The sequence below is a fragment of the Pelobates fuscus genome, chromosome 6, assembly GCF_036172605.1.
Source record: "Pelobates fuscus isolate aPelFus1 chromosome 6, aPelFus1.pri, whole genome shotgun sequence".
NCBI classification, from domain to species: Eukaryota; Metazoa; Chordata; class Amphibia; order Anura; family Pelobatidae; genus Pelobates; species Pelobates fuscus.
This window is the reverse complement of record NC_086322.1, coordinates 12,159,396-12,176,476: the sequence shown is the minus strand read 5'-3', so window position 1 is coordinate 12,176,476 and position 17,081 is coordinate 12,159,396. Positions and strand designations below refer to the sequence as shown.

The 17,081-nt window shown below is 32.8% G+C and overlaps 1 protein-coding gene across 1 annotated transcript; it reads left to right on the top strand.

Annotated features, from left to right (window-relative positions):
* The first annotated feature begins 4,993 nt into the window (after positions 1-4,993).
* On the top strand, positions 4,994-14,120 carry LOC134615279 (probable N-acetyltransferase camello). The gene is made up of 2 exons (XM_063459773.1): positions 4,994-5,164; positions 13,227-14,120. The coding sequence occupies exon 2, from the start codon at positions 13,231-13,233 to the stop codon at positions 13,894-13,896; it is 666 nt and encodes a 221-aa protein (XP_063315843.1). The 5' UTR covers positions 4,994-5,164; positions 13,227-13,230; the 3' UTR covers positions 13,897-14,120.
* Positions 14,121-17,081: the final 2,961 nt, after the last annotated feature.

Genomic DNA, 17,081 nt, shown 5'->3' with positions numbered 1-17,081 from the left:
TTCTCCCATTGGAAAGCGAAAATACATTGACTTTCTGCGGCAATTCGGAGGCAAAAGAAGGCATCTTTGAGGTCTAAAACTGTGAAGTAAGTAGCCCCGCCCGGAATTAAAGCTAGCAGGTTATATGGATTGGGTACAACTGGATGTATGCTAACAACCGCATCATTGACTGCTCTTAAGTCCTGCACAGGTCGATACTCATCTGTGCCGGGCTTTTGAACAGGCAGCAATGGGGTGTTCCAGGGGGAAGTACAGAATTTTAGGATACCATACCGTATGAACTTATCCAGATAGGATTGGATGTTCTTCTTAGCCTTCTGCGGGATGTGATATTGTCTCAGGCTCACTGGATAAACCCCATGTTTAAGTTCAATTTTTATAGGTGGAATATTGCGGGCCAGTCCTGGTGGGTTGTTCTCTGCCCAAACTCCTGGTATGTTAAATAATGTCTCATCACTCCTAGGGTTTTGGCTAGTCAACACTGTATAAAGTCGCCACTCTTCTTCCTTTGGTACGGATAAAGTCATAATACCTGAAGGTCCATTAAACTTTAAAGATGTTGTTCCATCTGGTAGGAACGTAATCTGCGCTTGTAATTTGGATAGCATATCACGTCCCAGCAATTGGACTGGACATTCAGGCATATAAAGGAATTGGTGTTTTACTACGTGGCCTCCCAATGTACAGAGTCGACTTTTAAGAACCGGTTTTTCAGCACTTCTTCCAGTTGCTCCTATCACAGTAATAGTCCTTCCAGATGGAGGAGCAACTAGATTAGTCACCACTGAATGTTCAGCACCAGTGTCGATCATGAACGCACTCCTTTTCCCCCCTATTGATACATCGACCATAGGCTCCGCTCGACCAAGGGGGATGGAGCCCGGTCGGTATCAATAGTCCTCCATGACCGTGTCAGCCAATCCTACAAAGTCCCTACCTTCTCTATCGCGGGACCTTTGCGCTGCTGGAATATACCTATCTTCCCTAACACTTCCTCTGTTCCCATTACTCCCTCTATACCCATTACTCCCTCCGGGGCCTCCTCTACCTCTCGCTCTGCCTCTAAAGTTTCCGTAGCCTGCCCTGGGTTGGTCTCTCTCGTACTGCTCTCTTTGCGGACATTGTTCCTCCAATGCCCTTCTTCCTTGCAATACGCACACTGATCCCTACTCAAAGGCTCCCTACTCCATCTATTATTGCCTCTATCTGGGCCCCGTTTATCTACGCCTGCGATCGCTACCGCTAGCATATCAGCCTTTTTACGCATCTTGCGCTCCTCCTCTTTCTTGCTTTCTGTTTCCCTATTCATATAGACCTTATTAGCTACCTCCATTAGTTGGGAGATTGACATACCTGCAAACCCTTCTAACTTTTGTAGCTTGCGCTTAATATCTCCGTAAGCTTGGCTGACAAAGGCGGAGTTAACCATTCGGGAATTGTCTGCGTCTTCCGGATTAAAGGGGGTGTACAAGCGGTACGCCTCCAATAATCGGTCATAAAAGACACTGGGCGCTTCATCGCTTTTCTGGATCACCTCAACTGTCTTCGACATGTTAATGGCTTTCTTTCCTCCGGCTTTCATGCCAGCAATTATAGCGTCTCTATAGGCTCTGAGTTGAACCATATCAGCACCATTTACGTTCCAATCGGGATCAGTGTTGGGATAATGTGTTGCGGCCCATGCTGCTGGATTAGCTTGGTTCAAAGCACGGGCTCTATCCTCTAATGCTTTAATGGCTGCTTGATTTATTCTTGTCCTTTCCTCATTGTTAAATAAAGTCATTAATAACTGCTGGCAATCAGCCCATGTCGGATTATGTGTCTGTACTATTGAGGTGAACAGATCAGTCATGGCTTGTGGTTTCTCAGTATACGAGGAATTATGGGTCTTCCAGTTTAAAAGGTCGGTAGTGGTGAAAGGGACATATACGAAGACAGGGTCAGCGTGTGCCATTTGACCTGCGGCATCGATATAAGCTGACCCGGGATTTAAGCGAAGAGGCATCTGATAGTGCTTTAATTGTTGGGCACCAGTCAACTGTCGGGTTTGGATGGGGCTACGTAGGGAAGCGTCAGTCATGGGTTCCGGTCGGGGAGATATAGGGTATGGGGATGTGGGAGGTTGGTTTTGGGAAAAGGTAGTGAATAGAACACTTCGGGCCGAGCTAGATGAAGCTTGACCGGAAGTCTGAAGTGGCGCCAAATCAGGATATTCATTTTTAATGGAGGTTGGTCTATCTGGTTCCGGAAGGGGGGATTTAGTACGAGGGGGGGTGGATCCTGCACTGGAGGAGGAAGCGGAAGTGGATGAGGGTAATGAGGGGAGGGGTGCAGGGCTTCCTGCGTTTGCGTCACTTCTTCTTAACGGAAAGTAAGGGGGCGGCAAAGGAATCTCGGACTCAGGGGGCGTGTCCAAAATGGGCCTAACACCAGTCCTAGTGGACGAACAAGTCCTAGCTACCATGAGGCGACACTGCTCCTCGTGGCATGTCTGGAGCCATTTTGGCGAGTCATTTACGGCCTGTCTCCAACAATCAATATAAGGAAACTGGCCGTAAAGTTCAGGCCTACCTGATACAGCCACGTGTAAGCGCTGTACCAGAGTTGGATCCAAACTGCCACGTGGCGGCCATGCCGCAACCAAAGTAGGCCACCCCCTAGTGCACAAAGTGACCAAACGTACAGGGGACATCTTAACCCCAAAATCACAAACTTTGAATCCCTTTTTAAAATTCTTAACCATACATCCTAAGGGATCCGGAATCGTTGACTGCGACGCACCCATATTTAACAGTGGAACGTCGTCGACAACGATTACTATACACGCGTACTATTCAACAGTCACACCCGTTTCCTCTGGCAACAGCACCACGTGGTACGGTTACCAAGTGAAACGTACACAATAACAATAAACACTCAGGGAATTCCCATACACACACAGCTGCTACACCAGTCACTATATAATCAATATTATGCCCTTTGGCGTAACTACACAGTCACCCACGCTATAATTCTCTATATACGAATTACCCGTCTATAACACACCCAGTAACATCGTCTTTTACAAATAGCGGTTACAGTACGGTTAGCATAGGTCAAAGCACAAGTTAAGGTCACAATACAATTATTAGTGGTTATGGTGTTAAACATGCAATGGACGACAATGATTAGTACTTATTATACAGTGTCAGTAAATATACAGGGTTATGGTACCATGCACTATAATACAGCAACACACTATTAACACTCTCGCTAGACGGCTGAGCTCGCGCTATCTAACAAGATATACACTTTACTAAAACAATCGTTAACACATTTACAATTCCCAACTAAACTATTGGCCAGTACCTTGAATGGACTACCTAAAACTATATACACCCGTTTTGGTTAGCCACACTGCCCAATCACCACATATATAGCGAGCTAGAGAACCGAATTTACACAGGCGCCTCTTAGTCGCACTATACAACGAGCTAGAGATCCGAATTTACACAGGCGCCTCTTAGTCGTACTATCAAAAGTCTAGTGGGTTCCAAATTTACACGCCTTCCCACTTAGCCCAGATAGGATGAGAACTAGCGAACCGAATTTACACAGGCGCCGCTTAGTCTCCCGGTCCCTCCGACCTAGCGAACGTAATATACACCCTAGAACGCTAGTCTAGACAAGACACCGGTGTCCGGCTAGGGCTATTTACACCAGGACCCCGCCTGACTAACCAAATCAAACGGTCTGACTAAAGAGCGTTCGATCGAGCGGTGCGCCTTCGCTCCTTCCCTCCGACAGAGGGGGCAGATACAGATTCAAAAACCCCTTTGGGCCTACCGCACAATCGGTATACCCCTAGCGGGTCCTGCCGTCTAAAACAGCAGTTATCTTACCTCCTCGTTCCTGAACCTGAGTTCACACTCATCGACGGGGACACCCCAGCACTTCTCACGTAGAGGCCGATGATCTCCTGGACAACAGACCAGTGGCGCCGAGACGAAGGGAGGTCCACGCAGAAGTTCAGGGGTGCAGCCGTAGAGAACGTGGGCAAAGATAGACCGTCTCACGCCTCTGCCTCTCAGCTACCGTTGAACGATGAGCTTCCCGGCCAATGCACCAAATGATACCGGAGAAACTGACGGAAGCCAAGCACAGAGAGATGGACACAGGTTTCTTCAGGAAGGAAGAGATTCTTTATTGGATCACCGATCGGGACTCAGAGGGACTAGCGTCACCAAAATACAGCAAAGTCTGAGTACTGAATACATAGAGTACATTCCTTATATAGCACTGTAGCTCCTCCCACAATTAACTACACCCACACATACCCTTAACCTATTTAATGAATAGAGTCTAAACTCATCCATCCGGTCTAACCACGTGGCTCATCTGATACAAAGGAGAGGGACGCGTAATTCCAGTTCTTACATTCCTGCACCTGGTCAGTACAGTGATGACAGTATCTTAGCTACGTGTAATTAACCAACTGATACTACAAACACATATACATACATATGCCTTGTGGCAATCTTAGCCTGCTAAACTTGTATTTTACTGGAATTACATCACAATGGTACAATCCCCCTCTCCCTGTATGACGGTACAATCCCCCCTCTCCCTGTATTATGGTATAATCCCCCTCTCCCTGTATTATGGTATAATCCCCCCTCTCCCTGTATAATGGTATAATCCCCCCCTCTCCCTGTATTATGGTACAATCCCCCCTCTCCCTGTATTATGGTACAATCCCCCTCTCCCTGTATGACGGTACAATCCCCCCTCTCCCTGTATTATGGTATAATCCCCCCTTTCCCTGTATAATGGTATAATCCCCCCTCTCCCTGTATAATGGTATAATCCCACCCTCTCCCTGTATTATGGTATAATCCCCCCCTCCCTATATTATGGTATAATCCCCCCTCTCCCTGTATAATGGTTGTGTCCGATATACTATAATCTCTCCCATCATGCCTTTCCCCTCGCAGTCAGCTGTCCCCAGTATCCAGCTGCCCACAACAAACATGGCGCCAGCATCATCAGCACCGCCTCATTACACTCCGCTCATTCCGCTGCCCGATTTAAACATGGCGACCAGCCATCTATCTCCTAACACTGGGTGAATATGTGACGTATGTATTGTGCGACGGCCGTAGCTCCTGCAACCTGGGCAGCAGAGGTGAGTGTGTGGGAGAAGGGGGTCAGAGGGGCTGGAGGCGGGGGGGGGGACAGGGGAAATATAATAATAATAATCTATACTGATAATAATAATATATACTGAATATAATAATCTATACTGATAATAATAATATATACTGATGATAATAATATATACTGAATATAATAATAATATATACTGATAATATATACTGACTATAGTAATAATATATACTGATAATATATACTGACTATAGTAATAATATATACTGAATATAATAATAATATATACTGATGATAATAATATATACTGATGATAATAATATATACTGAATATAATAATCTATACTGATAATATATACTGACTATAGTAATAATATATACTGAATATAATAATAATATATACTGAATATAATAATATATACTGATAATAATAATATATACTGAATATAATAATAATATATACTGATGATAATAATATATACTGATGATAATAATATATACTGAATATAATAATCTATACTGATAATATATACTGACTATAGTAATAATATATACTGATAATAATAATATATACTGATAATAATAATATATACTGAATATAATAATAATATATACTGAATATAATAATCTATACTGATAATATATACTGACTATAGTAATAATATATACTGAATATAATAATAATATATACTGAATATAATAATATATACTGATAATAATAATATATACTGAATATAATAATCTATACTGATAATAATAATATATACTGAATATAATAATAATATATACTGAATATAATAATCTATACTGATAATATATACTGATAATATATACTGACTATAGTAATAATATATACTGAATATAATAATATATACTGATGATAATAATATATACTGATGATAATAATATATACTGATTATAATAATCAGATATACTGATAATAATAATCTATACTGATAATATATACTGATAATATATACTGACTATAGTAATAATATATACTGATAATATATACTGACTATAGTAATAATATATACTGAATATAATAATAATCTATACTGATAATATATACTGATAATATATACTGACTATAGTAATAATATATACTGAATATAATAATATATACTGAATATAATAATATATACTGATGATAATAATATATACTGATTATAATAATCAGATATACTGATAATAATAATCTATACTGATAATATATACTGATAATATATACTGACTATAGTAATAATATATACTGAATATAATAATATATACTGATGATAATAATATATACTGATGATAATAATATATACTGATTATAATAATCAGATATACTGATTATAATAATCAGATATACTGATAATAATAATCTATACTGATAATATATACTGATAATATATACTGACTATAGTAATAATATATACTGATAATATATACTGACTATAGTAATAATATATACTGAATATAATAATAATATATACTGATGATAATAATATATACTGATGATAATAATATATACTGAATATAATAATCTATACTGATAATATATACTGACTATAGTAATAATATATACTGAATATAATAATAATATATACTGAATATAATAATATATACTGATAATAATAATATATACTGAATATAATAATAATATATACTGATGATAATAATATATACTGATGATAATAATATATACTGATGATAATAATATATACTGAATATAATAATCTATACTGATAATATATACTGACTATAGTAATAATATATACTGAATATAATAATATATACTGATAATAATAATATATACTGAATATAATAATAATATATACTGAATATAATAATCTATACTGATAATATATACTGACTATAGTAATAATATATACTGAATATAATAATAATATATACTGAATATAATAATATATACTGATAATAATAATATATACTGAATATAATAATCTATACTGATAATAATAATATATACTGAATATAATAATCTATACTGATAATAATAATATATACTGAATATAATAATAATATATACTGAATATAATAATCTATACTGATAATATATACTGATAATATATACTGACTATAGTAATAATATATACTGAATATAATAATATATACTGATGATAATAATATATACTGATGATAATAATATATACTGATTATAATAATCAGATATACTGATAATAATAATCTATACTGATAATATATACTGATAATATATACTGACTATAGTAATAATATATACTGATAATATATACTGACTATAGTAATAATATATACTGAATATAATAATAATCTATACTGATAATATATACTGACTATAGTAATAATATATACTGAATATAATAATATATACTGAATATAATAATATATACTGATGATAATAATATATACTGATTATAATAATCAGATATACTGATTATAATAATCAGATATACTGATAATAATAATCTATACTGATAATATATACTGATAATATATACTGACTATAGTAATAATATATACTGAATATAATAATATATACTGATGATAATAATATATACTGATGATAATAATATATACTGATTATAATAATCAGATATACTGATTATAATAATCAGATATACTGATTATAAATATCAGATATACTGATAATAATAATCTATACTGATAATATATACTGATAATATATACTGACTATAGTAATAATATATACTGATAATATATACTGACTATAGTAATAATATATACTGAATATAATAATAATATATACTGAATATAATAATATATACTGATAATAATAATATATACTGAATATAATAATAATATATACTGATGATAATAATATATACTGATGATAATAATATATACTGAATATAATAATCTATACTGATAATATATACTGACTATAGTAATAATATATACTGATAATAATAATATATACTGATAATAATAATATATACTGAATATAATAATAATATATACTGAATATAATAATCTATACTGATAATATATACTGACTATAGTAATAATATATACTGAATATAATAATAATATATACTGAATATAATAATATATACTGATAATAATAATATATACTGAATATAATAATCTATACTGATAATAATAATATATACTGAATATAATAATAATATATACTGAATATAATAATCTATACTGATAATATATACTGATAATATATACTGACTATAGTAATAATATATACTGAATATAATAATATATACTGATGATAATAATATATACTGATGATAATAATATATACTGATTATAATAATCAGATATACTGATAATAATAATCTATACTGATAATATATACTGATAATATATACTGACTATAGTAATAATATATACTGATAATATATACTGACTATAGTAATAATATATACTGAATATAATAATAATCTATACTGATAATATATACTGACTATAGTAATAATATATACTGAATATAATAATATATACTGAATATAATAATATATACTGATGATAATAATATATACTGATTATAATAATCAGATATACTGATTATAATAATCAGATATACTGATAATAATAATCTATACTGATAATATATACTGATAATATATACTGACTATAGTAATAATATATACTGAATATAATAATATATACTGATGATAATAATATATACTGATGATAATAATATATACTGATTATAATAATCAGATATACTGATTATAATAATCAGATATACTGATTATAATAATCAGATATACTGATAATAATAATCTATACTGATAATATATACTGATAATATATACTGACTATAGTAATAATATATACTGATAATATATACTGACTATAGTAATAATATATACTGATAATATATACTGACTATAGTAATAATATATACTGAATATAATAATAATATATACTGATGATAATAATATATACTGATTATAATAATCAGATATACTGATTATAATAATCAGATATACTGATAATAATAATCTATACTGATAATATATACTGATAATATATACTGACTATAGTAATAATATATACTGATAATATATACTGACTATAGTAATAATATATACTGAATATAATAATAATATATACTGATGATAATAATATATACTGATGATAATAATATATACTGATGATAATAATATATACTGATGATAATAATATATACTGAATATAATAATCTATACTGATAATAATAATATATACTGAATATAATAATAATATATACTGAATATAATAATCTATACTGATAATATATACTGACTATAGTAATAATATATACTGAATATAATAATATATACTGAATATAATAATATATACTGATAATAATAATATATACTGAATATAATAATCTATACTGATAATAATAATATATACTGAATATAATAATCTATACTGATAATAATAATATATACTGAATATAATAATAATATATACTGAATATAATAATCTATACTGATAATATATACTGATAATATATACTGACTATAGTAATAATATATACTGAATATAATAATATATACTGATGATGATAATAATATATACTGATGATAATAATATATACTGATTATAATAATCAGATATACTGATAATAATAATCTATACTGATAATATATACTGATAATATATACTGACTATAGTAATAATATATACTGAATATAATAATATATACTGATGATAATAATATATACTGATTATAATAATCAGATATACTGATTATAATAATCAGATATACTGATAATAATAATCTATACTGATAATATATACTGATAATATATACTGACTATAGTAATAATATATACTGAATATAATAATATATACTGATGATAATAATATATACTGATGATAATAATATATACTGATTATAATAATCAGATATACTGATAATAATAATCTATACTGATAATATATACTGATAATATATACTGACTATAGTAATAATATATACTGATAATATATACTGACTATAGTAATAATATATACTGATAATATATACTGACTATAGTAATAATATATACTGAATATAATAATAATATATACTGATGATAATAATATATACTGATGATAATAATATATACTGATGATAATAATATATACTGATTATAATAATCAGATATACTGATAATAATAATCTATACTGATAATATATACTGATAATATATACTGACTATAGTAATAATATATACTGATAATATATACTGACTATAGTAATAATATATACTGAATATAATAATAATATATACTGATGATAATAATATATACTGATGATAATAATATATACTGATGATAATAATATATACTGATGATAATAATATATACTGATGATAATAATCAGATATACTGATAATAATAATCTATACTGATAATATATACTGATAATATATACTGACTATAGTAATAATATATACTGATGATAATAATATATACTGATGATAATAATATATACTGATGATAATAATCAGATATACTGATTATAATAATCTATACTGACTATAATAATCTATACTGACTATAATAATCTATACTGACTATAATAATCTATACTGATAATAATAATATATACTGATAATATATACTGATACTGATAATGATAATATATACTGACTATAATGATGATATATACTGACTATAATGATGATATATACTGACTATAATGATAATATATACTGACTATAATGATAATATATACTGACTATAATGATAATATATACTGACTATAATGATAATATATACTGATAATAATAATAATATATACTGATAAAAATAATATATACTGATAATAATAATAATATATACTGATAAAAATAATATATACTGGTAATAATATATACTGATAATAATAATAATATATACTGATAATAATAATATATACTGGTAATAGTATATACTGATAATAATAATAAAATATACTGATAATAATAATCTATACTGACTTTAATAATATATACTGACTATAATATATACTGACGATAATAATAATAATAATATATACTGACGATAATAATAATATATACTGACTATAATGATATATACTGACTATAATAATATATACTGACTATAATAATAATCTATACTGATGATGATGATGATGATGATGATGATAATAATATATACTGACTATAATAATATATACTGATAATAATAATAATAATATATGCTGATAATAATATATATATACTGACTATAATATATTCTGATAATAATAATATATATATATATATATATACTGACTATAATAATATATACTGATTATTATAATAATATATACTGATCATAATTATAATAATATATATTGATCATAATAATAGATATACTGACTATAATAATATATACTGATCATAATTATAATGATATATATTGATCATAATAATAGATATACTGATCATAATAATAAAAATAATAATAATATATACTGACGATGATAATAATAATATACTGACCATAATAATTATATATATATATATATATAATAATAATAATAAAATACACAGGGACTAGCAAATCATTTTGGCTAACTCTTTACTAGCACAGGGACCATCACATACCCTTCCAGTGATCCTATATAAGGACAGACAGTTTGTCTGCTGTATACGTCCCCAGCCTATACCAATTGATAATTTTGGGACTACAGTCTGGTAGTACTGGTTTATATCATACACTGGTTTATTCCTATTTATTTACTCGTGCATACATGCTTCCAGTGGACCTCCAGCCCACGTATACATGCTTCCAGTGGACCTCCAGCCCACTTGGTGTATTACTATTTTTCACACCATTAAGTGACAGCATGTTGGCATCAGGACCTTTGGAAGATAGTTGATTAACTACTGCACACTATCTGCACCATAATATTAGGTCCTTTTATGTCACTTGTTCCATAATTCTGGCTAGCTCTATTTCAATATATATCACTTGTACTGGCTTTTCAGCCCTTAGGAATTTTACTATTTTCGATTTTATCTGGGCTACCTTGACCCAGAGTTTCCAGTTACATGGGTCCTATCTTACCAATGACAAGATATTTTAACCCCTTAAGGACATGTCATGATTCCCTTTTATTCCAGAAGTTTGCTCCTTAAGGGGTTAAATGTGTTGTATTTTTTTAGTTCCATTTCTTTACTTTTTTCATGGTGAATGGTTAATACTCTAGAGAGGGGTTGGGCAATCTGCGGCCCTCCAGATATTTTGGACTACATCGGCCATAATGCTAGCAAAGCATCAAGGGAGATGTAGTCCAAAACATCTGGAGGGCCGCACATTGCTCACCATTGCTCTAGAGTACTCCATCACTGTATTTCCACATACAGTTGTTACAGTGTTTTATTAATTCCATTAAAGGTTACATTTTAATTATCACAGGTGTTTCATAATATCGTTTCCAAATACATTCTAGGGCTAAAACCCCTTATAGGGCACTGATTCGCCTCCCCCTACCGAGCATTCACAGTGGTAGACGATATCTGCTGCACTTACATTATTAATAAATATATGTGACGGGCTCATGGATAATTGCTTTTATTAGTTCGGTAGTGGCAAGGAGGCTGAACAGATAGTATAACATTATAGCATTAAGAATACATGGTTGTGTTTCTTTTACTGCCAAACTAATCAAACTGTAACCATTCACAGTCAGATATGCTTCCAGATTGGCTACTTTTGGCCTTACATTTATAATGTACTTCAAATTCCTGACAATTCTCACTTCAGTGAATATCCCTTATTTATGTTTCGAGGTGACAGAGACATGGTCTGGTGTTTCTGAGCTGGACATTTGTTGAATGTAGGTTTGTGACCCATCTAATGGAGCATTATACCTCCCGGTGGCATCAGGTTCGATCTCTGCCACATCACAAGGCTAAATATGGAGTCTCTCCTCCACCTGTCAGATGACCCATAACATCTACTAAGGCATCCACATACAGACATTCAAGCACCAACACAGTGTTACTGAAAATAAACTATTTACATTGTTGGAGTTTTATAACTTTTCAAATTTACTTGTAAATGCAGTTTGTGTAAGATTTTAATTTTTTTCCATTTGTTTTCCCATAAAAAAAATGAATTTTCATGTTTTTTTTTTTTTTTCATAGAATTATGGCCAATTATAAAATCCGGAAGTATGATAATTCCGACTATGATACCGTACGGGACCTATTTTCTTCTGGCATGAGTGAATATGTCCCTAGCGTTTGTGTTCATGTTTTGAAGCAACCTTGGGTAATTTTTGTGCTGACATGCATGTTCCTCTCTTTAATGATGACCTCGAAGTCCCTTATCTTGCCTCTTCTTGCTGTCACACTCCTGTTGGCTCTTGGACGTCAAGTATTGGGCTACTGCTGGAAAATGTATATAGACCACTGTTTAAAAGAAGATCTTCAGGATATTCAGAAAACCTACATGGAGAGCAAAGGATCAAACTTTTGGGTGGTGGAAGCAGATGAAAGCATTGTTGGCACAGTGGCCGCTAAACCCTCAGATGAGAAGCATGATGAGCTAATCCTTAAGCGAATGTCTGTGAGGAAGGACTACAGAGGAATTGGCATAGCCAAAGCCTTGTCTCGAGAAGTTATTGGCTTTGCACGGTCAAATGGGTATAAGTCTGTTATTCTGAACACCCTGATGGTGCAATCTGAAGCAAAGAAAATGTATGAGAACGTGGGGTTTAAGAGATATATTGAATATGTTCTGCCTACCATCTATGGGAGGCTCGTAAACTTCAAAATCTCAAAGTATCGTTATGATATTCTACCTGTGACCTGAACTTACCCCTTGTTGAGGTCTTCTCATTAATTATTAGCTCAGGGGAATTGACAAGGCTGCATAAACTGTTACTTTAACTTTCATTGTCAGAAATGAAATGATCGCATAATACCTGATGTATATTTCTAATTATATACCTTTTTTATTTTTACTTTATTATTTTTTTGTGTGAAGCAATTGTATTAAAAAGCTTCCAAAAGACACCTGATATGTATTTAATAACTAACCAGAAACAAATATATTTTTCTCTTGTCTATAGTAGTTATACTTTTTGCTTTTTATTTTGTATAGGGGGTGGGGGAAATTTCATTGTCTATATTTTGTATTAAAATTTTAAAAAATTTCCGAACTAAGGCAGAGGCAAGCATGTGTCACATTCATATGTATATCGACTCAATCGAAAAATAACATAAGGTAAGTACAAAGTCAAAGTCGCTCTGCATTAAGCTAGGCAAGCACAATTGTCAAATCAGCGACACCACGCTAGTGACATAATGCATGACAACAGAATTGTAAACTTAAATCCAAACACGATATGACTGTACCGGGTGTCAGATTGATTAGACATTTTAAGTTTACTCAGAAATTTCAGAGCAGTGAACCCATGTTTAATGTCTTTGGACAGAGCCTGTAATCATTTCTAACATCCGCTCTCCTTTAGTGGGACATCTGGAGACACGGCGATGCCTATTCTGGTGTCAGATAAATTGTGTGTATTAGGTAACTGGATATCTTTTATCGCTCCATCCATTTCTATGGTTCTCAATAAACTAGCTTCAACAAAGCTTTATAAGGAAATGCTGCACATTTATTTTGACAATTTTTAAATTTGCTGTGTAACATCACCGCATCCCAAGAAATGAAACAAATTAGAATATATTTGTAACGGATCACCTGCCACCCTAACTGGGTACCTCCGTTGATAAATGCTCCTAGTGCTTCCCGATGGGTCCTTCCCGAGGGGTCCATAACCACCGCAGACACCACGAACTGCCGCAGCTTGGTTGGGATCTCGCCGTCTTCCACCCACTCTGGACCTAAGACCAGGGTCCATCTTCCAGTAGGTAGACCTCTCTTGTAATCCAGAGAGCAGTAACAAGCTCTTACAAGAGGTAGTGATTATACTCTGGGGAGTATAATGATTATAGCAATCCCCAGAGTGTGGTTCTCCAATCACCCAAACACGAGTCAAGACTTCAAGAAGGGTAGAACAAGTCTGAGGCTTTATTGGTACAGGTTTGCTTATATACAATTCCTCAGGCCAGAGGCACACCCACTGGACCTGATGGAACACAGGCACACAAACTAATCAGAACAATACAACAATGTCCGACACTCCCACTTACAGCACACAATCCCTCCGCTCTGCCTGTGATATAATTAAAGTGGCTAAAACAATAACCTAATTATCCACTGGCAGAAAAACACACATTTTCCCCAAAGTCCAGCAAACACCCCAAAACATAATATATCCCCATAAATATTACATCCCCTGATAGCCTCGATCTGGGTGAGCAACATATCCAAAAATCACCCAGATCAGAGCAAGGGTTCAAAAGTAACATGGAAGTCTCTTTTGACCGACCGCACGCATGATTTCATGCCCAAAACAGTTCCAGAGAATTTTGTCTAAGTTCAGTTCAAATAGTCGAATGGGAACCGTTCGTGACAATAGCCAATGTTAAAGTGCCGTTCGAATTGTCAACACCGTTCGACTCCTGTTGAAGAGTCCCAGAGAAGGTAAAGTTCAGCGGTGTTCGTGCCGTCGCATGTCCGATTTGAGTTCCATGAACTCGACGACAAAATACCGCTGCACACTCCACTTGTGTGTGTGTGGTCCGCTGTTCGGTGCTTTGAAGTTCCACTTCGACCTCTTCGAAAGTTTAAATGGGTATTGTGCCAAGTCCCAATATGCACAAATATTGTTTTTAAAAGGCAATACATCCCAGGGGCCATAGTCACAGGGCAAGAGGCTGGCAAGCAGGCCTCTCCAAACCTCAGTGACGAAGGTGCTTTCGTCACACATATGTTGGTTTGCTACTTTACACTTGTAATATTGAATGTTTCCAGGCATTTGTAAAAAGTATGGTGATTACTTGTACAGGGAGTGTGATAAATAATTCTATACTGGTACCTTTTAACTCATGAACCTCTACTCAAGGATTGGTAATGTGGGTTGAGACAAAAACAAGTGAAGAAAACAAAGTTATTGGTGTGAGATTGTTGGGGATCATTCACTAAACAAAAACATGTAACACAAGAAAATCATACACATATACAAGCCGTAGCGGAGTTGGAGAATGTTAGTTTTCAGTAAACCTCAAGGATGACCTCATATCCTCAACCATTACTAAGAGTCGATGACCTGGTTAAACAATTCTTATTGATATCACACAGATGAATCATCATGGTCTATAAACCAGGGTGAAACAAAGATGGACATTGGATATGTGAGTGTGAGTCAGCATCAAATGTAGCAAAAAGTATATATTTTTTTAATTTGTTTTTTTTGTGTGTAATGCAGCAAACTGAGGTTACATTCACTCACATGAATGCAGAACAATTATCTGCTCTGATTCCTAAAGGACCTTTGTAATCCATCATTGGGATGGTCTAATCATGTGCTAAGTTGGCTGTAGATATAACGCATCTCAACATATATTAAATAGTTACTCCAACAAACAAAAAAACAAAACTGTAAACAGAAAATTCTGTTTTTGGTCAGATTAACCCTATAGGATGGTCTCCCCCCAATAAACTGCTAAAACTTACCTCTACTCCACCACTGAGATCAGTTACACATGCCTACTTCTTCAATTGTCTAACGAGGGAGACCAAAATAGACTAATGTTTGGTGTTAAGTTGAAGGTTTCCTTCAGGTAGGTATAGATGTAAACTATAAAGAGTTACTGTGAAATCATCAGCAAGGGCATATATTAATAGACAAGCATTTTCTGAAGACTGCTTCACCCTTCTTCAACATGACTTCTGAGAATGTATGTTGCCCCATCCTCAAGTGACAGTCAGGGCATCCCACAATTCCTGGCATTTATCTGACAAATTGGGTCAATCCTAACACGTATACATTCACAGCTGCCGGTGGACCCTTTAATTGTAGTCATTCTAGAGGTTGGTCACATTTGGCTGAACACATGACTATGCACCAGAGGGGTATGAAATGTGTT

Coding starts and splice junctions, on each gene's coding strand:
- LOC134615279 (XM_063459773.1), top strand. CDS start 13,231: ATGGCCAATTATAAAATCCGGAAGTATGATAATTCCGACTATGATACC.